General features: G+C 39.3%; 1 protein-coding gene across 4 annotated transcripts in view; it reads left to right on the top strand.

The window, feature by feature from the left end:
* LOC121452376 (leucine-rich repeat transmembrane protein FLRT2) overlaps window positions 1-23,458 on the top strand; it is a 92,755-nt gene extending 69,297 nt beyond the window's left edge. For 2 of the 4 annotated variants that reach the window (XM_041658493.1, XM_041658492.1), the window contains exon 2: window positions 16,195-23,458. In XM_041658493.1, the coding sequence (XP_041514427.1) occupies window positions 16,608-18,590 (1,983 nt within the window). In that variant the 5' untranslated portion in view covers window positions 16,195-16,607 and the 3' untranslated portion in view covers window positions 18,591-23,458. Of the gene's footprint in view, window positions 1-1,733; window positions 1,853-6,095; window positions 6,199-16,194 lie in introns of those variants that run through there. The other 2 variants (XM_041658494.1, XR_005974845.1) reach the window with 2 other exon arrangements.
* Window positions 23,459-24,575: the final 1,117 nt, after the last annotated feature.

The following is a 24,575-nucleotide window of genomic DNA, read 5'->3' as shown; positions in this document are numbered from 1 at the left end:
TAAGTTGATCTCATAATTCTCTCTCTGTGTTTGTGTATGTTTGTGTGTGTGTGTGTTCTTTCCTTCGTGTGTGTGTGTGTGTGTGTGTGTGTGTGTGTGTGTGTCTTCTTTTCCTTTGCTGGTAGTGCATTCAGTGGTTGGGAAGTAGACAGATGCAAGAAAAACAAAGAAGAAGCTTATAGGTAGGTGAGGACAGGGAAAGGAGAGATGATGATGAGTATGAGGCCACGAAAACACAGACTTAATTAGACTTTGAGACTTTGCATACTTCCATAGCTAATTCAGTTGGTCTGAGCTAAAATATGTGGAGCTAGAAAATAAGAAGTAAAGGCATTACAATTTACATGAAAGCAAAGGCAAGATCAAGTGGGAAGTTGGTAAGTTTCTAGTGCTAGAAACTTGGAACAGTGAAAACCTGACCATCTTTATCCTTGAGATTGACTTAGCCTGAGGCCCCATCGTTGGCTTACTCTTCATGTTGCAGTGTCTTGTCTTAGTGGATGTGTTTTAGATGACAAATTCAGCCTTTTGTCAAGATAGAATGTTTCATATTCTTCACATTTTATATTCTGAAGGTGTTGTTGGGTTTTGAATACAAAGACACAAATAGCAGCAGGATCCTCGTATAGACAGGGAGGTGAGAAAGGATGATGCATGAGAGACACAGTTAAGTTCATAAAGATAGGAACTAAGCACAATACATTTGGTTTTATATGGGATATACGACAGTGCTGAAGGAGTTACAGAGTGCACAATGTGAAAGAAACATTCAGGGGGAAGCACTTTGTGAATAAAACCTGTAGCAGAATCTGTCATCTGATGGGCAGTGAAGAGCTTTCCATACCATCAGGACCAAATGAACTTGCGGTAGCTCAATTCAGGAGAAAGATATTCCACTGTTATCAGAGTCACTTTTATGTCACATTCAATTTTAAATGAGGCCAGAACTTCATAAAAGGGTTCTGAAATATAGTCATACTTGTATGCATAAAATTATGCCCATTATCACTCATCGGCTGTGAAGCCTGGCGTTCTCTCATTAATAGGATACATCATGGTTCAGTGTGGTTAATGGCAAGGTACCATAGATGAATGGACTAGAGAATAAACCTTGAAGATCCTGCCAAGCCAAAAGAAAGAACGGAATACTATGGCTTGACTCCAAGCTCTGGTGCTTGTTGCCTAGAACAGACTAAGCAAATCCTTGGCTGGGCTCTGTTTTGTCATTTATAAAGGAAGATCTGTGATGATACTGCTTTCAAGATACTGTGATATATTCGATGAGGTATATCAGAATATTGTTTAATGGATGAGTTGAATACAAATATTAGATCTTTACTAATTGTCATCATTATTGTTAAACTTCTGAGGTTGGTATGACCATGGGTAGTACTGTCCTGTACCAGAAGAAAATACTCATGAATGAGAAAGTTTTTCTTTAATACCACAGAAGACACTTAACTCTAAGCAAGTGATCCTCAAACATTGGTCCAGGTTCTCAGAGTCACAGTGCTGCTAATATAACCTTGGGACAATCCTTTTGCTGTAATTAGATTTCTCTTTGTGGAAGGGATTCTGCTGTATCACTGGCTCCTCCTCCTGCCCTAATTTTTCTTTTTGTCATTTGAAATGGAAGATGACACTTCTGATTTCACAGAAGCACCCCGTAGCTTAAAGAACAAATCGGAGAAATCAGGACTGATTACATTTTCTGTTCCTTTTGTCTGCATCAGGGTTCGTCCAAGACTTTGATGTCTTCAAAGTGAGAGTCATTGAATGATGTCCTACACTCGGGGCAGAGAAGTATAATTTGACCAACATTCTGATTGTTTTCGAGGACTGAACTCAAAAGAGAGCAATTATACTTCAGCAAGTACACTCTCACATTAGTGGCTTGTGTCATGTCAACGGTATGGCAACTTCCTGGGAAAAAGTTGCTTACAATGGCCCAGATAAATGATGATTCTTTTCAGGCATGGGATTCTGTGTGGGGATCTTTTATTGCTGTGGAGAATGAGACTAATAATCACTTGGAAGATACATGGCAGAGCAATCTGCCCTAACTCTGGATCCATGGTGTTCTTGGGTTGTGTTTTGGGGGAGGGGATATCTGAAGATAGTTTTCTTACAGCTCACTGGAATATAGAAAGAGGAAAACACAAATTATCTTTCATGTAGCTTTCTCTCCAATTTTTCAGGTCTCCCAAATCAAATAGCCTCTCTTTCTTGTGAGTGGGGTACAACGTTGTTGATGCCTCTCATTTTGATGTTCTGCCACCAATCATCCATTAGTTCATCCCTGTTTTTCTCTCTGGTACATAATGCAAGTGGGACATTGAAGTGTTTTGTTTTCGGAGTTCCCGGAAAAGCTGGTTAGAGTACACTGTCCACTTACAAGCTCTCTTATGAACTAATATAGATATTCTTCTGGAATCAATGGAAGAGGAGAGGAGAGGGAGGTCCCTTTGTGATGTAAGGAAAAGGCAAGTTGAAGTCCTGGGCATTGTTTTGTACAGAGGGCAGGGTAGACTGTGTGTGTGTGCTGTCTAGAACACTAGGATTTGCCAGATAACTGATAATCACACCAGAAGGCTGCTAAATTATTGTTCACTGCCAATAGAAGCTTTCTTATGGGGATGTGAAAAGAACAGATAAGATACTTGTGAATTTTGTAGAAATAGTACAGATTTCTAAGTAACAAAATACCTTTTCTTGTGTTGTAATTTGGGGATATTTTGATTGTATTGAGCTTTCGGTGTTTTCTTTCAGTGTTCATTTCTATTGCTTTTTATAGTATTTTGATGAGCTAAATAATCTCAAGAAGCCATTTTACTTGTGTAATAGGTTTAAAACATGTTGTTGTGGAATGTTGTGTAGTTTGTTATATGTAGGCGCTGGAAGACTGTCACCCATTTTAAAGATGGCAAACAGATGGCTTCACTTCTGTGAGGGTGCCCTGAGTAGTGGCAATGAAAGCCGAGTGACACATCTACATTCCTATAATAGTCAGAACTCAAAAAGTCAAAGTTCTGACTTTTCTCCAGAGCTTGAATTACTTTTATTTTTTCCTGTGTTTTCTAAATGTTTGAATCTTCTCTGTTGTGCTAATTCTGTTTACCAAGTGAGACTACATTTTCCAAGGACATTAAAAATATTTCAAAAATATTATCTTTGATGTCTTTTGACTTCTAACTATACCTAGCCCACATCTTGGACGTTATCATTCTTGGTAGGTCACACTTTAAGGACAGATGATTACTATCTATCCCATGTCTTTAACATTACAATTTTTGGTAGGCCATACTAAGGATGAATTATTACTGTGGGTTGCATTTATTTTGACAATTGATACGAATGGAGAAATTGAGAGATAATTTGAAAATTCCCACATGAAAGTTATAAAAGGAAGCTTCTGGATTTTTTTTCAACAATATTATTATTTTAATTAGACTAATTATAGAGTCAATAAATAGGTACAGATAAATGGAATTTCTCTAAATAGCTGCAATTTGGAGCTATTTTCAAAAAGGACTTACAACAGAGTGAGGGTGGGGACTGGCTTTCCCTTCCTGGGTGTGTGAGCTAAGATCTGAGATGCAGACATTAGGAAACAAAAGGGGAAACTGGGGTGTAATTTCCAGAGGTGCTTGATCCTCAGTCCTGTCACCAAGACAGGACACTTCTGTGCAAAGTACAGGGTTCTCCCAGGTTGCACAGTAAGTACCCCTAGCTAATCATAGCCCTTTTGGGGAATAACTGCAGTGAATCTGGTAAATAATGAAGATGGGCCTGGAAGTCAGCAGTTCTCTCTTCTCCCTTAATGTAATCTCACATCTTTTATTTGACTCAATTAAAACTCCTATCCTTCCAACACTTGCTTTGGTCTAAAGGCACCAGGAGTTTAGGTTCTGCTCAGATTTACTTTTCTTACAGTAACTCACAGATGGACATTTTGAGGTTAATCTCTTTTTGTAATTCTCTCTCTCTCTCTCTCTCTCTCTCTCTCTCTCTCTCTCTGTGTGTGTATGTGTGTGTGTGTGTTATATGCTTGGGGTTTTGCCTCAGTAAGCTGATATTTAAGGCTCATTGTAGCCTCATGTGCATTTGGACATTGCCACTGTAATTAAGTTACCCAATATTAGACAAAATTGGTAGCTACTTTATTAAAATGAAACAAACATTAAATGCCTGCTTATAGGTAAACTGTACGTAGTTTGACATGAACTCACCAGGTGGTGGAGCCCAGGTTTCAGTCTTTTCACAGTGTTACTGACTGAGGCAGCTTTGCTTTCTCCACTCAGGGGGTCATCTCTCCTTTCTCATTTTCTCTCTTCTACTGAAATGAGATCTTAAGATTCTGTCTCCCTTCAACCTCAATTCATCAGTACTTTTAACTGTGTATCATCAATAGTTTTTAAAATATTGCTGTTTTTTTATTATTATGTTTCTTCCTATTATTTAGTTTTTAAGTTTCATGCAAATTCTATTGTATGTTCATCACATTTCTCCCCGTTCTCACAAACCCTCCCTTTTGCCCCCCCCCCTTCATCCTTCAACCCAACAAGAGAACATTGGGACAAGAAAATGTGGGAAGTTTTCTTTTGGTATTGTTTTTTGTTTTGTTTATTTATTTACTTTTTAGCTAAGAGCTACATTATAACTCATGAGTACATCTTTTGTGTATCCATATATTATTTCATTACAAAAATTTCATTCAATTATATAATTACAGTGAACAATAAAAGAAGTATTGATGATGTTCCATAGTCTTAGACTCTTATGCTCAGTTGTTGAGAGTAACCATAGGTGGCCTGGATACTTGCCATCCTAGCACAAAGGAGGCTGAAGCAGGATAATGAGTTTTGCTAGTTCAAAACCAAGATATAAACAGAGTACAGTGCAGTATTGGCAGGGAAATTTCTAAAACATGGGTCCTAACAGGGAGCTCTTAGTTATATAACCTTAGAAAAGTGACTTTAGTGTTTCACTAGGCTGTCTCTACATCACAGAAATGATAACATAGTAATGCTATTTCACAGCCTGATCAGGAAGCTGAAATCAGTTGACAGATCTCACAGTCATCTGTTAGGCTACCCTTCACTTGATGCTGGGTTCTCTGTAATGTTAATTACTTCCGTGATTAGTTGTCTACGACCTTGTCACTCATATTTTTTCATTACTGTTATCTAGAAAGGTGACTCACATTCTTTTTTTCTGTTTACTTCATGTGGTTGGAAGGATACAAACACTACAACTTGGCTAGGTGATTTTTCTTTTTTTTTCTTCTTCTTTTTTTTTTTTTTTTTTTTTTTTTTTTTTTTTTTTTTTTAGTTTTTCGAGACAGGGTTTCTCTGTAGCTTTGGAGCCTGTCCTGGCACTAGCTCTTGTAGACCAGGCTGGCCTCGAACTCACAGAGATCCACCTGCCTCTGCCTCCCGAGTGCTGGGATTAAAGGTGTGCGCCACCACCGCCCGGCGATTTTTCTTCTTTTAACGATAACCAATTTTTATCCTCTGGTGTTTACTGGACTCATTAAAGATGTAAGGGTCTGTTTCCAGTATTGTGCTTTCTATAGCTCAAGTATTAGGGGGCCAAGTTAGCATGGGAATGATGTGAATTGGGGGCTGATCAAATGTAAGCTTGAAAGTCCCACTCCCCTGTTTCTGGCATATTTCCCTCCTGAGATAGGCATTTAGTTTTGGAAGCTACTGGTGCAGAGGGTGAGTAAAATATCCAAGTACATCAGTGATTTCCATAGTCTGAGAATGCAATTAGAGTTAGGTGATATCACTTATCTTAATGAACACTTAGCAGCAGTTTTCATTTTTGCTAATGGATCATCATTGAAGATATGAAGTCATAACTCATTGTGCTGGACAGGAGGAGCTGGGTGGATTCTTAGAACTGCTTAAGACCACAGCACCTTGGAAATGACAGTTTTCAGCTCCTAGAATAGGAAGTACTCTGGGGGATGCCTGGAAGCCAAAATTAGTTTCAAAATGGGCATCTTATAGAAGAAGCTGCCCTCTAGTTGAACATATGTATCAGACCTACTGTGGGAGTTAGATCAAGTGGGTTGTTTCTGTTTATGGCAGGGCAGGGGGTTGAAGAATGGGATGGCCTTTTACATGTTAGAACTCTGCCGTAGAGCTACATCCCTGGCTCAAGCTGGCTGTGTCTTCAGCATCCCCTCTGATGGTGAGTTGTACGATCTGAGATGTCACATTTATGTACATGTGGCTGTATTGTGAAGGTAAGTGTGTCTCTCTGCATTAGCTGTCCTGCCCTGATAGAGCACCACCCATTATGTACCTAGGGCACTGAGAGCTTATTTTCTCTCATTCTGGTGACTAAAATTTCAGAGTAAAACTACGGACAGAGTTGGATTCTTATGAGGCTTCATTTCTTTGATTTTTTGAGACAACATTTTTTTCCTGTGTTCCTTGACATGGTCTATCCTCAGTATGACTATATATTATAGTCTCCTGTTTTTTTAATAAGACACAGAGATGTTAAACTCCATTTCTAAATATAGCCTCTTTCTAAAATATAGGAGATTAAGACTTCAACAAATGAATTTATGCATGAGTGGATAATGGGTTTTTATTTAATTTTAGCATGCATTAGGAGTTAGAAATTCTAACAGTTAACTAATATGCCACTTTCTAAAGTTTTTTGCTTTGCTCACCCTGCCAATATGCTTCAGAAATAAATTTCTCAGTGATGTTTCTATTTATTCAGTAACTGAGCACAATTTCTCCTCATTTAAGAAGGTAAAGAGCAATCGCATCTTGTAAGGAGATACTGCTACCATCAGAAAGCCTTTCTGAGACATTTGCAAAGCTCTCATGAATGATGCATAGAGAAGTATGCCATAGGTGTAATTCTTAAAAAGTTATGAATCTTGGTAGCCACTTTATTTTGATGTGTGTGTGGTTTATGTACTGTGGCTGGCCTGTATCTTAGAATGTCCTGGAAGGGCAAACAATTTATACTTTAGCATTCTCAAAATCCCACAAATTCTGCTTGGAAAGCTGGGAATGCTAGTAGGATTGGACTTTTATTCTTCCACATGGCTTTGCATGCACTCCAAGGCCAGCTGAGAAGGCTCCTCCTTCCTCCTACAATGTATATGAACAAGCCTAGGGACATAACCTGAGTAACCCAGGCCCAGAAAGGATTAGCACAGGATGTTATGGAATCTGTGTATCTAGGATGTTATCTTGGTAGGGCATTGACTTTATCAAGCTATGTCATTGTGACTTTATGCATCCCAGGCTCTGAAAATCAGGGCACCACTTGCCCTAGGGGTGGTGATCTGCGAAGTTGGAACTTCTTCAGGAGCTGTTACTAGTTTTAAAATTACTTCTATACTTTGATTTTTTTTGAAAAAAAATGGTCAAGAAGGTACAGAGGGAAAAAGAAAACTGAACAATCAACATGAATAAGTAAGAAACATCAGCTTTAAGCAAAGGCCTAGACCTAGGAACTTGACTCAGCAAGTATAAGCACTGGCTTCACAAATATGGAGTTTGGATCATTAGAATCTATATAAATAACTGGGTATAGTGTCATATGCCTATAAGCTCAGTGACAGCAAGATGGGAAGTAGAGACAGAATAATGTTCCATATTCACTGGCCAGCCGTCCTAGCCTACTTGGCAAAATTCCAGCTTAGTGAGACATCCTGTCTCAAACAAAAATGTGGAAGGCACCTGAGATGATACCCAAGGTTGTCTTCTAACTTGCACATATATGTGCCATTCACATACAACTCTACCCACAGCCATAATCAAAGGACACCCATGTCTATAGATACACATGTAAACACACACTCTCAAATATCTGAAATACCCCACTTGATTCTTGATTGAAACTGCCTGCTGTTAATGTACACTTGTAGAGAAAGTAGCATTCTAGTCCAAATTAATTGTTTTATATTAACACATTTTTGAATGTTGAGGACCTGGAGCAGAAGAATATTGAAGGGAGCATTGTAGTCTAACTTGATTGGATAGCAATGAGTCAGTGTGAATACCAGGGAGTTGACATGAACAGTGCTTAAGAAAGTGAAGAAAGTCCATTGGGAAATGACAGTACTAGGTCATCTGCTCATAAGTCCTTCTGATATGTGTCTCTTTCTCCTTGACTTGTGCTCTGTCATCATTTTTGAGTAAAGACTTGCTTGTGGATGTCATTCTCATCAAGTTCCCAGTCGAGTTCCATTCTGTAAAATGCCATTTGTGGTGGCTACATCTCAACTCATTTTTCCAAAGCTCTCTATCAAACAGCTCCCGGAGGTGGAAGAAAGGAAGTGAAATTGAATGTATCAGCAGAAGCAGTTCTATCACATGAGGGGCTTAGTGCTGGGGCTTGAGTTGCTTTTGCTGTTTAAAGCTAAGAAGGTCCAGCAGGCTGAAAATTTGATTTCTGATGTTTAGGCAATTGGAAAAGATTGATATTTCCTGTGCTTTACATGAGCAACAAGAGGTGCAGAATGGTGAAGTCATGTTCCCAAGTTAACTTACTAAACTGTTGTGGAATTATTCCAATACCCCTCAGAACCAGGTCCTGTGTTTCAGCCAAGCTAAAGAAGGCTTGGGTAGTCCAGTCTCGTGTATGCATTGAATGATGTCCTCATAACCATCTCTGTTTCAAATCTACTTTATTACTCTCACTTCCCACTGCTCTCTGACATTTTGTTTTACTTATATTTAGCAGTGTAGACTGCTGGTATTCTGCCCAAGAATTAACTGGTTAAAACAAAGGTTGAAAAATGAATCTTAACTATCTTTTCTAGAATTAAGTGTGTGTGTGTGTGTGTGTGTGTGTGTGTGTGTGTGTGTAATTTGGGTACCTTTCACCGATTTTACCTCTGTGATGGTAATTTTGTTCACATAGGCCTGAGGACATGTACTGAATCAAAATGCAGTCTGAGTTTTAGACAGAAAAATAAGGATATACCTTCTTTATTTTGTGGGAGGGTATGGTCTCTTCTCTTTTACTTCGGTGGGAAGAGATATAGAGTTTCTTATCTCTTACTTCCCTCTTCTCCTCTCTCCTCCTTCCCCCTTCCCTAAAATTAAATAGCTTAAGGCAATTGACAGTATATATGAGTGCAGAGTGAACAATCGTTTTATATTTGGGATAAAGTACAAGAGCGGTGTTCTGACTGTGTTTAACCTGGACAAGGACCTGCTCGTATGTCTACATAGCTATGTGATTTCTTAAACAATCACCAATATCTGTCTGTTCCACGTTCATCCTCATCCACATACATGGAGGCTTCTATAATCTGCCATCTGTTTTCAAAATGTATTTTCCTTTTAATAACTTATTCTGTGTGTTGCACAACCACCCTGGATATGATACTGATTATGCTTCTCTACAGTTTTATTTTAAGCATGAGAATGGCTTGATCCTAACCTGTATCCCATCATGTTCGAGGGGTAGCATGTCCTTGAGAGATTCAGAAAGTGTCGAGGATTTTTCCCCTTCTCATTTCACAAATCCAGAAAGATTCTCCAGAATGTAGCCTTGACACCTCAGTATAACCAATTTCTTGGGGGATGAGAATGTGCATTGTAAAACCTACTTATTCAGAGCAGAAGCTTACACCATTGCCATTCAGAAGCATGCCTAGGATTCCAAAATGAACTTGTGTGATGAATTTTTCATTTCTTTAAACTCAAAACCAGATAACTCACCTGGAAAAACAGTATGTAATTCACTTCATTTGCATAATCAGTATTGTATAACCCGCTGAAATCTGCATTCTCCTTGTGAAGGGGACATAAGATTTTCTCTTCTGATATGTATGTTATGTGTGGTAAAATATTTTGGTGAAGAAGTAGGCCATGTTTATATTTTTGGTTCAGTTTATTTTTTCCCATTGGCTTTTTTTCTAGCTCTTGAGGATACTGGCCTATTTTTTTTATTGATACTGACTGTGTAGCATGATAAAATGCTATGTGATTAAAGGTCACTTGAACAGTCCCAATGAATTTCTGTAAATATTTAGAAGGTATTTATATTATGTGATCAGAAAGATGTGTTTTATTGTACACCATAAAAAGTTTCCCGATTCTAGCTCCTGGTTCACCTCATAGAACTGAAGCATTAGGTACTGACATGCTTCTTACAGAACCTACTTTTCAATAATATTTCACTCTGATCCTATGTATGGGTTAATAAGACCATAGAATTTAGGGTCATTTTGTAAAGCAAGTACCGTACTACTGGAATTTGCAATTATTTTCCAGTTGCATGCACTATACCTGTCTCTCAGGTCACCTAGTTTCTTAGTGTTCAGGATTATTCATCCATCTCTCTGTCACTCAGTAGTTCTGCATAGGTTGGGGTAGCTAAAATTATAAAAGCCATTTTGAAATATTATCTTTGTGATTTTTTTTTAATGGAACCTCAGATGGAAGACCTGAAAGAGGTTTACGGATTGCCTCTTCAAACAGAGCAATATCCGAAGGTCTTTCTTTGATTCATTCATTTGTTTTATAAAGAATTCATAAATGCTTGCCATATGCAAGTGTGTATTCCGTGGCAATAGTCCAGATCAAAAGCTGAGACGCTTCTGCCTACAAGGAGACGACATGGAGGAACAAGGCCCTGCAGCTCATGTCTGGACTCAGGTTCCAACCATGTCTCCTATTCACCGATCAGCCATTGCATGTGTCCATACATTTACAGTACTGGTGGCTGGGAAGAGGCATGTGCCTAACACCAATGGGAAAATCTGTAATCAGTGACTAGAAGAAGGCAAGTGAAGTTGTCTGGGTTTGAGAAAAGTACCTCTATCAAATGAGAAACAGATGTTCCCGGATTTAGAAAGTATTGCCGTCTTAAACTATCGGTAGGGAAGATCAGCAGAGTGCACATCGTTTTCTGTATGCTCATGTTAAGAGATGGTGGTACTCTTTCCTCCCACTTTACCTGGATTATCTAGGTGGTTTGAGATGAATCCAGTTGCTCAAGTTAACCCAGAGAATAAGTAGATGCTGTTTGAGGTTATATGTCCTCAGAGCCCATCCCTTGCTCAGCACACTCCCATGCTCTTTCGCTCTTGAACCAATGTACTTTGCTTAATTGCTGCTGGTCCCTGGTTATCCTTTTGATATCTAATTCTCTCAATGTTCTCTAAACACAGCTGATCAGAGTGGAACTGGGAGCTATCACCCTGCACTTATTTAGTGAGTGGATGACCTGAAAACAAAGCCAATTTGAATTGACCCCAAACCCACTGATCTTTTAGAATGGCAAACCAACCGCTATGTGGCTGTTGTGGGAGAGAGAAGGACATATTGTTCAGATGCCATGAAAGCAGTTCTTAATGAGAATAACCCGATAGACCATCAGTCAGTTACCCAGGAAACATCACTTCAGTATGCATGCCTAGCCACCTTAAGAAATGGACTAAAATGTTTCTAGGTAAAAGCTCTAGGAGGATCATTCTTGATGCACCATGCCCCTTTTTGTTGTTGTTGTTGTTATTCCTTCATTCTCTCCTTCTGCAATTGAGTTTGCATGGCTACTAATCCAAACCTCTGACGGTGGTCATCAGGAATTGTTTCAGGGGCATCTGTCAACACAGCCAGTCACACAAGTGCTGGCTCAAACTAACGTCTAGGGAGTTTAATGTGGAAAGGTGGTCAGTGTCTGGCAGCCCCTAAACTGCAGGAATCACTTAGCAATCACCCCTTGAACTCCCAGTAAAATGAGCCAGACAGGTGGCAGTAGTGAATATGTATTCAGATTTGTTTGTTCGTTTGTCTGTTTGTTGAGTGTGATGGGATGCCCCTAAGAAAGTAGGCCTGGGGATGCAGCTCAGCTGTGAGTGCTTACACACATGCACAAAGGCCTGGGTTCCATACTCATCACCATGTAACTGACATGCTGGTGTTCAGCTATGATTCTAGTAACCAGATCAAAACTTCAAGGTCTTTCTTGGATACACAGTTTAAAGCCTTTTTAAACCCCTAGAGTCTATGCTTCACTAGAGTAGGTCTTATTTTTACTTTTCATGTTTTCAGATCTAGACTTATTGGAGCCAGGAACCGGCCCACTGCTTAGACTATCTTCTTTTTTTCCCTTCATCTTTCTCTGCTCCTGGGCATCCCTTCATGTACCTTTCTGCTTCTGAGTGATTTTCAGGATGGGGGAGAGGCTATTCTGGTCTTTTAAATTCCTTCTCTAATCCCACATCTTGGCCATCTAACAAAGCATGTTCATTGTTATATCACAGTACTTATAACTTGTGCTTAGGAATAAGAGCTGTGCACAAGATCTTTAATATCTTTGGTGATTCTATATTGCAAGGAAGTCATTTTCAGGCTAGCTGTAAGGGTCCAATTTTAAACTCAGATTGCTACACTCCAAAATTGGTCTGAGTGGAGCACAATCCTGGAAAACTTTTCTTTATTCAGATCTCTCTCTTCCTCTCTCCCCCTCTTTCCCTCCCTCTCTCCCTCCCTCCCTCCCTCCCTCCCCTGTTCCCTCCCTCCCTCCCTCCCCTGTTCCCTCCCTCCCTCCTTCCTCCCTCTCACAATTGTTTCTTGTATTGTAGGTTGACTTTGAATTCACTGTGTATCCACAGAAGACCCTGCATTTCTTATCTGGTTACTAGAATCATAGGTGAACACAGCATGCCAGTTTACATGGTCATGAGTACGGAACCCAGGCGTTTGTGCATGTGTGTAAGCCCTCCCAGCTGAGCTGCATCCCCAGGCCTACTTTCTTATGGGCATCCATCATGCTCAGTGTTGTTCTGCCACAATTCAGATCCTGTCACTAGCTCTGGAACCAAGAAGAATTTATTAGGTTTATCCTGGTATCATTATGTGATGCAGTTGGCAGTGCTTATTGACAAATGTTATTTTCTGTTCTGTGATTTTTATAGTCTGAGTTTATTAAGCACTCCTGGAATTCAGCCTTCTGCGATTAATTAGAAAGGCACACTTCTTAGGCGTAAGAATGTGCAGAAAACTTTCACATCATCTACATGCTTTGAGCCTTAGTTCCTGTGGAAAGGGTTAAATTAGCTCCCAGTAGCCTAGCATAACTGCTTTTGTCACTGCCATCTTTAGGAGATTGGATGGACTGGGTTCTCACTGTCTCCACACAGCATTTGTACATCCTGGGTTTTGGTGCTGTGTTTTCCACTCTCAGTGCAGCTCTCCGTTTTTATCCAGAAAGTTCTCTATATAGCTGTTCTTTGTAATCTGGGTTGGGCGAGGGCCATATTCCACATAGTATCCATATGAGTACAGAAAAAAATGAAAAAAAAGTTTGTTCTCCTTATATTGAATTCATCTTATTTAAACAATTGTAAATGGACTATAGAGTGATTTTAAAGTGTTTATTGCATTTTAAAAGGACAATAAAGGGTTGCAGAAAGTGTTCTGCAGTAGAAATTTTAGTCCTCTAAGTTGATCTGGGTTGTATGTCTTGATTCAGATTGTAGGCGGACTGTATTCATAACAAAAGTTCCAGATGGGCTTTGAGCCTTCTTTGTTTCCATTCCCTCCAATCTCTAGCGTTTTTTTTGTTTGTTCTTTTTTTTTTTCTGATATGTCACGGGTTAGATTTCAAAGACCATTACATAGTGCCAGATCTCTGGGTGTTATACTCTCAGAGCTCTTGAAATAGTTTGCTAATTCCCTGCTTACATATTCTTTCCCCTCACTAAACTTCTAAGCCCCACTAGGCCATAAATCCCATGGTCCCTTCTGCGTGAATTAGGGACATTAGTTACTAACTGAGAGTTGCTATTAATGCATAGATGTTACATTAAGGAAGGAGATGTGAGTACTTCCCTTTGGAGTTATTTAACCAGATTTAATTTTTTTACTTCGTGCTCCCTTCCTTTGTCCTCTCTCTGTCTATCTATTTGTCTGTCTGTCTATCTATCTATCTGTTATATGAATCTAAATCTGTGCATGCCTGAAAACTATCTAGTGAATCTATCCCTGTATCTCTATCTGTCCTTTTGTGTCTGTCTGCTGCCTGACTATGTGGCTATGTGTGTCTGTTCCAAATAAAGGGCTTTTCTCTGTCTTTATTGAACATCATTGAAAGCATTGTGTGTGGAAGGAATGGGATACTTTACAAAATACCTTTAACGGACTTTTATAAGAGATTGACTCACTAGATGCAACTGATCTCAAGTGACCCAGACAACAAATGGCAGTATAAATATCATTATTTATCAACCATTACCCATAAATGTTATATTCAATATTTGTGACAGTTATTCATTTTAGAAGATTGCTTTCAACCTCTGTATTTGTTGCTTTTAGCAAATGATATATATGCATTTTTTTTTCTGGGCAGAGACATCGAGGAATACATGACTTCAGATAAAAGCTATGCATTAACTTAGTTTCTAAAAGCTTATTATATGGAGAATTCAAGACAAGTAAGGCTGGTTGTTACATTTTTTTCTTCAGGCTGTTGCTCACATGCCCATCTGCATCCCTGCATCCTTAGTTACCGTGTTTGTACCAACAGCTTACGTCAGACTCATGCTGCAGAGATAGCCACCACACTTGAGTAGCAAGGTATTAGAAAACATTAGGACCATTGGCAAGTTAAGCTAAGTATGGCACCAAGATATATATATATATATATATATATATATATATATATATATCTTATTCCAAAGCTTTATTGATCTTTTTTATCCTTCAAATTACAGAATAAATGTATACTGTTTTTGACACTTAGATAACATTCGCAGTACTCCTTTTTCAATTTCAAACTGTAAGTCTAAAGATAGCTAAGGAAATAATTTCAAGCGTAGTCTATCTGCTTTGGGTACAAGTTGTTCTAGTCTCCCTATTGGTGAGAATTGAGGAGCTTGCAGTCAGCCATGCCCTGTCATGTTAGCTTATTTTGTAAGGAAATCAAATCTGGCACCTTTCAATTAACTTCTTTCGCTCTCCGTCTCAAAGCAGATGGAACACATTGCGGAGCAAGACGGCAGGAGTGCTATCCTTGGATTTCCTTGACTGCCTTTAATTGTCGCTTCTGTCTTTCCAAACCTTGCTAAAAGTCATCCTGTAAAGGCAAGAGAGTTCCCTCACACTGAAAGGGGATCTTGTTGAAACAAAATGTATTCTCAATTTGAAGTTGACAACACTTAGGGCGATCACAACGGACTATTTCAGTTATACCAAGAGGCCTCAATGGAGGGCTTAAGTGTAAATAACCATGCATTGTTGTTTGGTCAATGTCCTTGGTAGTGAGTTTAAGCTATTCTACAGTAAGGAAAGGAGAGAGAGAGGTGGAAAAGAGAAATCTTTGACTTCATACTTGAATTATGTTGAATCATGGTATCAGAGGAAAAAGATGTCTGGTATTTTTAATGATACTGGTTCTAATCATGATGTACTGTTAACTAGCACAATGGTAAATAATTATCCCACTTTTGGTGTGTGTGTGTGTGTGTGTGTGTGTGTTCACAGCAAAAAGAGGTAGTATATAAATACTTGTCTCAGGATTCCCTTCTTCTCTCATTACCCTTTGCCCCTGTCCTTTATAGTGCATTCTCTAGGGTTCTCCTATAAGCACAAACAAGATTTTGTATTGGAATTTAAAAATTTATTTTACAGGTGATGGGAGCATAGAGATTTGCAGTTTTCTTACTATATTAAAGATATTACATGGCATCTATGTTTAGAAGTGCAGCACATTGGGGGAGAAGTTCTTAAGCAAGATGGATGCATTTTCAATTGGCATAGTTTCCATGTTGCATTCTTACAGTTGCTAGATCTGTAGGACTTCATGTCAAATCTCTTAGCATTTCCCCATCTCCATCTTAAAATCACAGAGCTTTCAACTAATCTTCATTAACAGACACCAGAAATCCAACAGGGTTTCAGCTGCACTTGCCTATCAGGATATGCAAACAGATGTTTAAGAAAAGGTACTGGTTGAGGTATAATAGTTACCTAGGAATTTTAATAATAAACTGTAATAGTCCCATCTCCTTTTGAAGATTTCATACTTCAGTCATGTATTTCATTTAACCATCATTTGAACTGAAGTATTATCATTTAAGATGCCACCAGCCTGAGTCCCAGCACACAGCCCAGGTCAGAACTGTGTACCAGGAGTGAGTTGTCGCACTACTTATTCCACTATTATACTTAACTGACTCTCGTGTCTTCTTTTCTACAACAGGTTGCAGACTCTGTTTAACCAAGAAATTCCTAGGCTGCTCTGCACTGGCCTGACTTCCTATAGAAGAAGCAAGATTTGTCTGACTGGCTGGACTTCTGTTGACAGTACTTACCACTTGGCATCACTCTTCTCTTCTGTGGAAAATCCTTCCTGTTGAGTTGTTTTGCCCACGGAGGACGGCCGCAGGAGGGCGACATAGGCAGATGAGACTAAACACATCAGGAGGATAGTTTTACCATCTGCCTTCAGGCCATTTCCTCAAACAGAAACTCTAGACTTTGACAGAATCTGCTTCAGTAATTTTGATTTTGCTTCCTGTTTTTTTTTTCCCTTTTTACTATTATTTGCCATTGCCTTTGTTTTTAGTATCCCACCCCCTCCATCCCTTTGTATTTTATTTCTGTCCTTCAGCAATGGGCCTGCAGACTACCAAGTGGCCCAGCCATAGGGCTTTTTTTCTAAAACTTTGGCTCATCATTTCCCTGGGGCTCTCCTCACAAGTGTCAAAACTCCTGGCCTGCCCTAGTGTATGCCGCTGTGACAGGAACTTTGTCTACTGTAATGAGCGAAGCTTGACCTCAGTGCCTCTTGGGATCCCGGAGGGCGTAACCGTACTCTACCTCCACAATAACCAAATTAATAATGCTGGATTTCCTGCAGAGCTGCACAATGTGCAATCAGTGCACACGGTCTACCTGTATGGCAACCAACTGGATGAATTCCCCATGAACCTTCCCAAGAACGTCAGAGTCCTCCACCTGCAGGAAAACAACATCCAGACCATCTCGCGTGCTGCGCTCGCTCAGCTCCTGAAGCTGGAGGAACTACACCTAGATGACAACTCCATATCTACAGTGGGGGTGGAGGACGGAGCTTTCCGAGAGGCCATTAGCCTCAAACTGTTGTTCTTATCGAAGAATCACCTGAGCAGCGTGCCTGTTGGGCTTCCTGTAGACTTGCAAGAGCTGAGAGTGGATGAAAACCGAATCGCAGTGATATCAGACATGGCCTTTCAGAACCTCACAAGCTTGGAGCGTCTGATTGTGGATGGGAATCTTCTGACCAACAAGGGCATTGCTGAGGGCACCTTCAGCCATCTCACCAAGCTCAAGGAATTTTCCATAGTCCGTAACTCGCTCTCCCACCCACCTCCTGACCTCCCAGGTACGCACCTGATCAGGCTCTACCTGCAGGATAACCAGATAACCCACATCCCATTGTCAGCCTTCTCAAACCTCCGTAAGCTGGAACGGCTAGATATATCCAACAATCAGCTACGAATGTTAACTCAAGGCGTCTTCGATCATCTCTCCAACCTGAAACAACTCACTGCTCGGAATAACCCTTGGTTTTGTGACTGCAGTATTAAATGGGTCACCGAATGGCTCAAATATATCCCTTCTTCTCTTAACGTGCGTGGTTTCATGTGCCAAGGTCCTGAGCAAGTGCGAGGAATGGCTGTCAGGGAGCTGAATATGAATCTTTTATCTTGTCCCACCACCACCCCTGGACTGCCTGTCTTCACCCCAGCTCCAACTACAGTCTCTCCCACAACTCAGTCTCCTACTCCCTCTGTTCCAAGCCCCAGCAAAGGCTCTGTGCCTCTAGCTCCTACCCCCTCAAAACTCCCCACCATCCCTGACTGGGATGGCAGAGAAAGAGTGACCCCACCTGTTTCTGAAAGGATCCAGCTTTCCATCCACTTTGTTAACGATACTTCGATTCAAGTCAGCTGGCTGTCTCTCTTTACTGTGATGGCATACAAACTGACATGGGTAAAATTGGGCCACAGTCTTGTAGGGGGAATTGTTCAGGAACGGATTGTCAGTGGTGAGAAGCAACACCTGAATCTGGTTAACTTAGAGCCCAGATCCACCTATCGGATTTGTTTAGTGCCATTGGATGCGTTCAACTACCGCACAGTGGAGGATACCATCTGTTCCGAGGCCACTACCCATGCCTCGTATTTGAACAATGGCAGTAACACTGCTTCTAGCCACGAGCAGACAACTTCCCACAGCATGGGCTCCCCTTTTCTGCTGGCGGGCTTAATCGGGGGTGCAGTGATTTTTGTGCTCGTGGTTTTGCTCAGCGTGTTTTGCTGGCATATGCACAAAAAGGGACGCTACACCTCCCAGAAGTGGAAATACAACAGGGGCCGACGGAAAGATGACTATTGTGAGGCAGGCACCAAAAAGGACAACTCCATCCTGGAGATGACAGAAACCAGTTTTCAGATTGTCTCCTTAAATAACGATCAGCTCCTTAAAGGAGATTTCAGACTGCAGCCCATCTATACCCCAAATGGGGGCATTAATTACACAGACTGCCACATCCCCAACAACATGAGATACTGCAACAGCAGTGTGCCGGATCTGGAGCATTGCCATACGTAACAGCCAGAGGTCCAGCGTCAGAAAAGTGGACAACCAAACTCTCAAGAACACACATGAGTGTGCACATAAAGACACGCAAATTACATTTGATAAATGTTACCCAGATGCGTTTGTGCATTTGAATACTCTGTAATTTATACGGTGTACTATATAATGGGATTTAAAAAAAAAGTGCTATCTTTTCTATTTCAAGTTAATTACAAACAGTTTTGTAACTCTTTGCTTTTTAAAATTAAAAAAAAAAATGTTGCTGAAGTACTGTACTGGGTTGTACAATGAGGACCCAATGCCAAGGCAGAAGAATGAGTGATTCATACTTAAGATGCATATTAACCACTTTGCTGTTGAAGCTGTCAGAATAAATTCCTTCTCTATAGCTGATAGTCATAGGAAAGGATAGATTCAGATGGGCTCATCAGGGTAAGAGGGATAGTTTGAGTAAAGAAAGAATGACCTAGTTATTTCTGTTTTCTATACCTCTTGGCCTGGAAGAAACGCTGTTTGAAAAATCCATAATATAATAATAGAGGTAGTTATTCCAATTTGACCCAGTACAAGAAATAGAACATCATGAGGAATCCAGTTCCCATGAGATAAGTTAGGTCTACTTGACCAAATCAAAGAAACTGAGAGGTTTGAAATGTCCTTAAAACTCCAGGGTTGGCTTTCTGACTGTGAACTTCATGCTTCCCTGGCCTTAAGTGATAACAGAATTGGAAACCTGAGTCTGATTCTAGTCATCTTCAGGGACCAATATGATCAGTTCTAGCAAGAAAATTCCCCTCAAAACTGTCACTATTCAAATAAGATGTCAGGTGGAAGTATATCCAATAGAGTTATATTCTAGAATAATTTTTTAAAAGAGGCTAATAAAAATAATGGGAAGAATTATATTGAATGGAATTATTTTTGATAATGAAAATTATTTGGGTAGATTCACTGAGGCTATATCAACATGGTGTTTAGACCAACAAAGAACAGTGTTTGGACTATATTAACAGTGATGTGTTTACTTAAAAAGTACTAATACCACTTAGGAAAAAACATCAGTGATACTCTTACACTGTATCAGCTGACTTTGTTAGTATCATGTTGAAATAGCTTGAGTTAATACCTATATCCCCTCTCAAATTCTTGTCTTCCAATCATCTTGCGTATATTTTTTGTAATTAAGTTGTATATCCCCCCTTTGTTTCCCATCCACCACCTCTGCTTAGTATTTCAAAGAAATTGTGGACGCGAATCTTGGTCGCACAAATGATCCCTGTGTATTTCTATGTATTAAAATCCATATTAATATCAATTGCCAATGATTCTGTGGAGACACCAAACTGGCCAAAATAATGCGTATTGTTAAAAAGCAATACTATGTTTCCATTAGGAATTAGCTTTGATCCTTTTCCACATTCAAAATTCCCACTTGTTCCTTTTCAGTTGTGGATGTCCCTCTAATTTGTTCATCTGAGGGTGATAATTAACTTTATGCTAAAAGACCACCAATGAAAATGAGTAAGTCAGAGAATGCAATATTTCTCTCATCCTGGCAGAGGGTATAGGAAAGCAAGGGATGCCCACTATTGATGCTAGATATTTTTGAAGCAAGTCCATTTTCAGAAAGCATGAATAATTTACCCTAATTATTGTCATCCCTTAGGTGTAGAAGGGCTATAGACCACATACATTGCTTAAAGAAATTTACCCTTGGGGAATTTTTTTTCGAAACCAACTTTAGGCATTTCATTCTGTATTCCTTTACAACCATCCATCACTTTAGGGACTCATGAAGTAAATGTCACCCTCTTCTTGCTTTCTCTTTCTCTCTAAGCAAAATAAAACTGTGATGTGTCTTCTTGTAAAATTTTAAGTATAAAATGCTATGCAAGCTTTTCTTTATAGCAAGAGCTTTATTTTCTTTAATAATATACCCTGACTTATATGTTTTAATCTCCCTCATTCCTCAGAATAAGCAGAAAATATAACTGCAGCGATAATGTTATAGACACAAGCATTGAGATGTGCAGTCAGTAGAGCTGAACATAGTTATGAATTAATTTAATTAATTCTAAAGTGACTCGGGTTTCCTCTTTCGTCTATTAGCTAGCGGGTTTGGGCTGTTGGTTCCTTAAAAGTAGGTTCACACAGTGAAGAAATAAGACCATCTGGAATGGTGATCAGTGGAGCGTTACATCATCAAAAATCAGGACAGTGATATGGGGCTCCGTGTATTAGCTAAGTGTTTTCCTTTCACTGTCCTCTTGCATCTCACTGTAGGTAAAACTGTGTGCTGAAAATTATAATGGTACTTTGGTTTTTGAAGATTTCTATTTTGTTATAAACAAGATAATCAGTATTGTCGGTTCGTACTGTATGTTTAACTTCCAGTGGGATTCAGGACTATGGAAATGTCTTTTCTTTGACCCAGCAGAAAGATGGCATGGTTCCCACAATGTTGAATGGCATCCACAACACTATAGAGAGTTGAAGTGGTACTGAAGAGACCCAGTCATGTACAATGGTTAAGTTGCTTGCAAAATTGCTCTGGTAGAGGTGTTTAAAAAAAAAAAATCTTCATTTTGATTTATGAGCAGCATAGCAAAGACATCTGCCATGAAAATCAGACTACTATCTGTAGAAGTGTGCTTTAGGGACTCCTACACCAGAGTCAAAATCACATCGTGTAATCTGTACTAGCTTATGATACTTTTACAAAAGTAGATGAGCACCAGTCCTTACTGGATGATATTTTGACTGGCACCTTTAGTCAGGAGACTGTCCTGCAGTTGTATCTCCTCTGTGTTTGGTCCTCTCTTAGCCTCATCATTATTTCTTTTGAGGTGATTAATTAAGAGTTAAAGTTGAGTTATCTCAGATAGTTTCACCCTCCCTGTCAGTACAATAACTGTAACTACTAGAGGACATTGCAAAAGAAAAAAGTAAATCAAGGTCACACAGATGTTATCAGTGATTAAACAGAAGGTAATCACCAGTACCTCCTTGCTTACAGAGATGCATATGACCCTGGAGCGACCCTGGGTTTCACTTAAACACAGTCACTTCCTTGGCTAGGAAGTACAACACTTGTGACAATCACAGACATGAGAAGGGTGTTACCTATTTATTTATAATATAAGCGGAATAATCCTCCCTTGCGAGAAATAATGCTATTTCTAATTTTCCAGATGTTTGTTGATACAATATTAGACATTTTCTCTCAAGGGTAAAATAGAAAAAAAGAAACTATAATGTGATCTTTTTGGAAAAAAGTGTATTAACGGTGTAACTAATATTACACCTCTGTTTTTTTAAATAGTGGAGGTCATAATGGTCTTAGTCATGCCGCACAGCCAGAACTTCCTTCTTCCCTGGAGAAAGCGTAACTCTTCATATGAGGAGAGCATCCATTTCAAATACAAGGCACCATTGTTTTCTTCAGAGGCAGGTGCTACACTGGATCAGCAAATTTCAGCTGCAGCATCCCTGCAGCTTTTGACAGTGAGGTGATTAATTTTCATCAATGTCTTTTTCTAGGGTTTATCTCTGACCTATCAAAAGGGGATATTAGATGTTGCTTTAGAACTTGAGAATAACACGTAAACTCAAAACTTGCTTCTCCAACTAAATGGGAAAGCAAAAAGGAAGAGTGAACAACAGGGAAACAATACACACACACACAAAAAAAAACAAAAACAACAAGTCTCAATTATTAATCTTGTCAAACTTAGCTTCTTCTTTTTTTAGTTAAGATAAATAATGGTAGGAAGCTGTATCTACACCCTTCTCCAGTTTCTTCAGCAGGATTGAAGCAATTGTTGGCAACTGCAATGCTTTTCACTGATTGTGGAGAATACATTTTGTACACAGTATGAAGCTGTTTTAGCAAACCAGGTTGTTTTGTTATAGTATTTCATTTTATAGCTGCACATCCACCAGAAGAGCACAAACCAAGGCCATTGCGACAAGCATTTTAAAATTAACATAAAACATGCAATTCCATGCATACATAATACATGGACTGTTTGTAAAGGTGTCTGTGGAATGTGAGATTTGTAGCCAGCTGCAACAAAATGAGGCATCACTATTGTATGCCCTCATAGGATAATATTTACTGAATGTTAAGTTTGATGATCTGTTACTATTTGAAGCATATGTTGATTTGATTTCAGTTTGTGTTTAGTGTGTTTCTCTGACAAGGGACTTCAAGGGGCTGGAAGATTCCATGTCATGCATCCTCTGAGACCTACCATGTTGCACACTTTGTTAACTACCAACTTCACTCTACACTATACAGTACCTTGTTGATATATTCAGTAAAGGCTTATTTTAAAAGAAAACCCATTGTGTTTATCTGAGTAAATTAACCGGAATGTAACCAGTACTTCTGCTGTAATGTAAATGAGAAACATGAGAAATTCTTCATAGACAACAAAGAAGGCAGAAATGAAGCAGACTGTAAAGTGTTCGTACCCTGCTACTGTAAAAGCAACATCTATTTTTAAAGACAGTGATCTCTCTGTGTAAAAGGATAATGTGATGGTTCCTCCCTTTTTCCCCACTGAAATAATCTCAGAAGATAGATTTATGTACACACCACAGCAGAAAGCACAGCCTTCTCTGTTTGAGAAATACAAACAGATACGTATAATATGTACACAATTACACAAGTCTTTTTTTCACAATATACACTATTGATTTTGATTGTTAACTTTGAGAATTCTTGTCCCCCTTCTTTTTTGTAAAGAATTCCTCACTGTTCATCTGTACTTTCCGATGGATACTCCAGGTAGTACATCTACCCATATAACTCAGATATGATTCTAGATTAGTCCCAAATGATCTTACAGAACCCCCTTCTCTAACATTTGACCATTTCACCACTGATGAATTTGGCATGTGCAGTGTGGAGCTGCAGGCTGCGTTCCTGCCACCCTGCTCCTGGCCGCCTGGCTAGCTTATGCCCCGAAATAATTACATGAAAACTGTATTCTTTTAAACATTGTTTGGCCCATTAATTCTAGCCTCTTAATGGATAATTCTCACATCTTGCCTAACCCATATTTAGTAATCTGTGTAGCACCAGTCTTACCGGGAAAGATTCAGCATGTCTGACCTGGTGGCTTGCTTGCCCTGGAGAGGCGCGGCATGGCGTCTGCATAACTTCCCTTCTTCCCAGCATTCTGTTCTGTTTACTCCACCGACCTATGTTCTAACCTATCAGGCCAAGCAGTTTCTTTATTAATTAACCAATGAAACCAACAGATTGATATATGACACTCCCACATCAGGCATGGGCTTAATGAATCAGAAATAAAGTGAAGACTTTTCAGTTAACTAGCATTACTAGTTGTAGGATTTCAACTGGGTGATAAACTATGAAAGCTGGAGTTAGCTGGTGATTCATATCACATTGAGAAGCCTTTACATACAATACTAATTGCTAGTTGTTTATTTTTGTAAGTTATAGAGGTTACTGTAACTATGCTCTAGCCAACAAGAACCATTCATTTAGTAGAATTTATTAAGATCTTCACTGTCTGGCCTCTAGAGTGACATCAGAGATTTTAGAGGAGGACAATGAAATCTTAGAAAAACCACCTATATTTTCTAATCTACTGGAAATCTGTGTACCCAAAATATTTATTCCTAAGCTACTTTTTATGTGGCTATGCTACATTCTCCTCTGTTACTTTCAGACAAAAATGAACTTGCTATTTAGAATCTCAAAGATCACTTCCCAATACTTTTTAAAGGACATTCTGATGTTCTCTACATCATTTCCTGATAGTAACAGTATACCCCCAGTAATAAAATAGGTACATCTACCAGCAAGGAAGTGAGATGATGCATTTTTCATTAAGTATCATAAACTGTCACAAAGTGACAGTATATTGACAAGTAGGGGCTTGGTTGGAGTTAGGGTTTCAAATTCACAGCAAGAAATTGAAGTTGTATTTGCAAATTACACATGCAACCTATGAAAGTTCTATT

This window comes from Microtus oregoni, unplaced genomic scaffold, assembly GCF_018167655.1.
Source record: "Microtus oregoni isolate MIOR12 unplaced genomic scaffold, Mior012 000009F_ref0000495, whole genome shotgun sequence".
NCBI classification, from domain to species: Eukaryota; Metazoa; Chordata; class Mammalia; order Rodentia; family Cricetidae; genus Microtus; species Microtus oregoni.
Note: the sequence above shows the minus strand (reverse complement) of the source record. Positions and strands in the feature narration are given on the sequence as shown.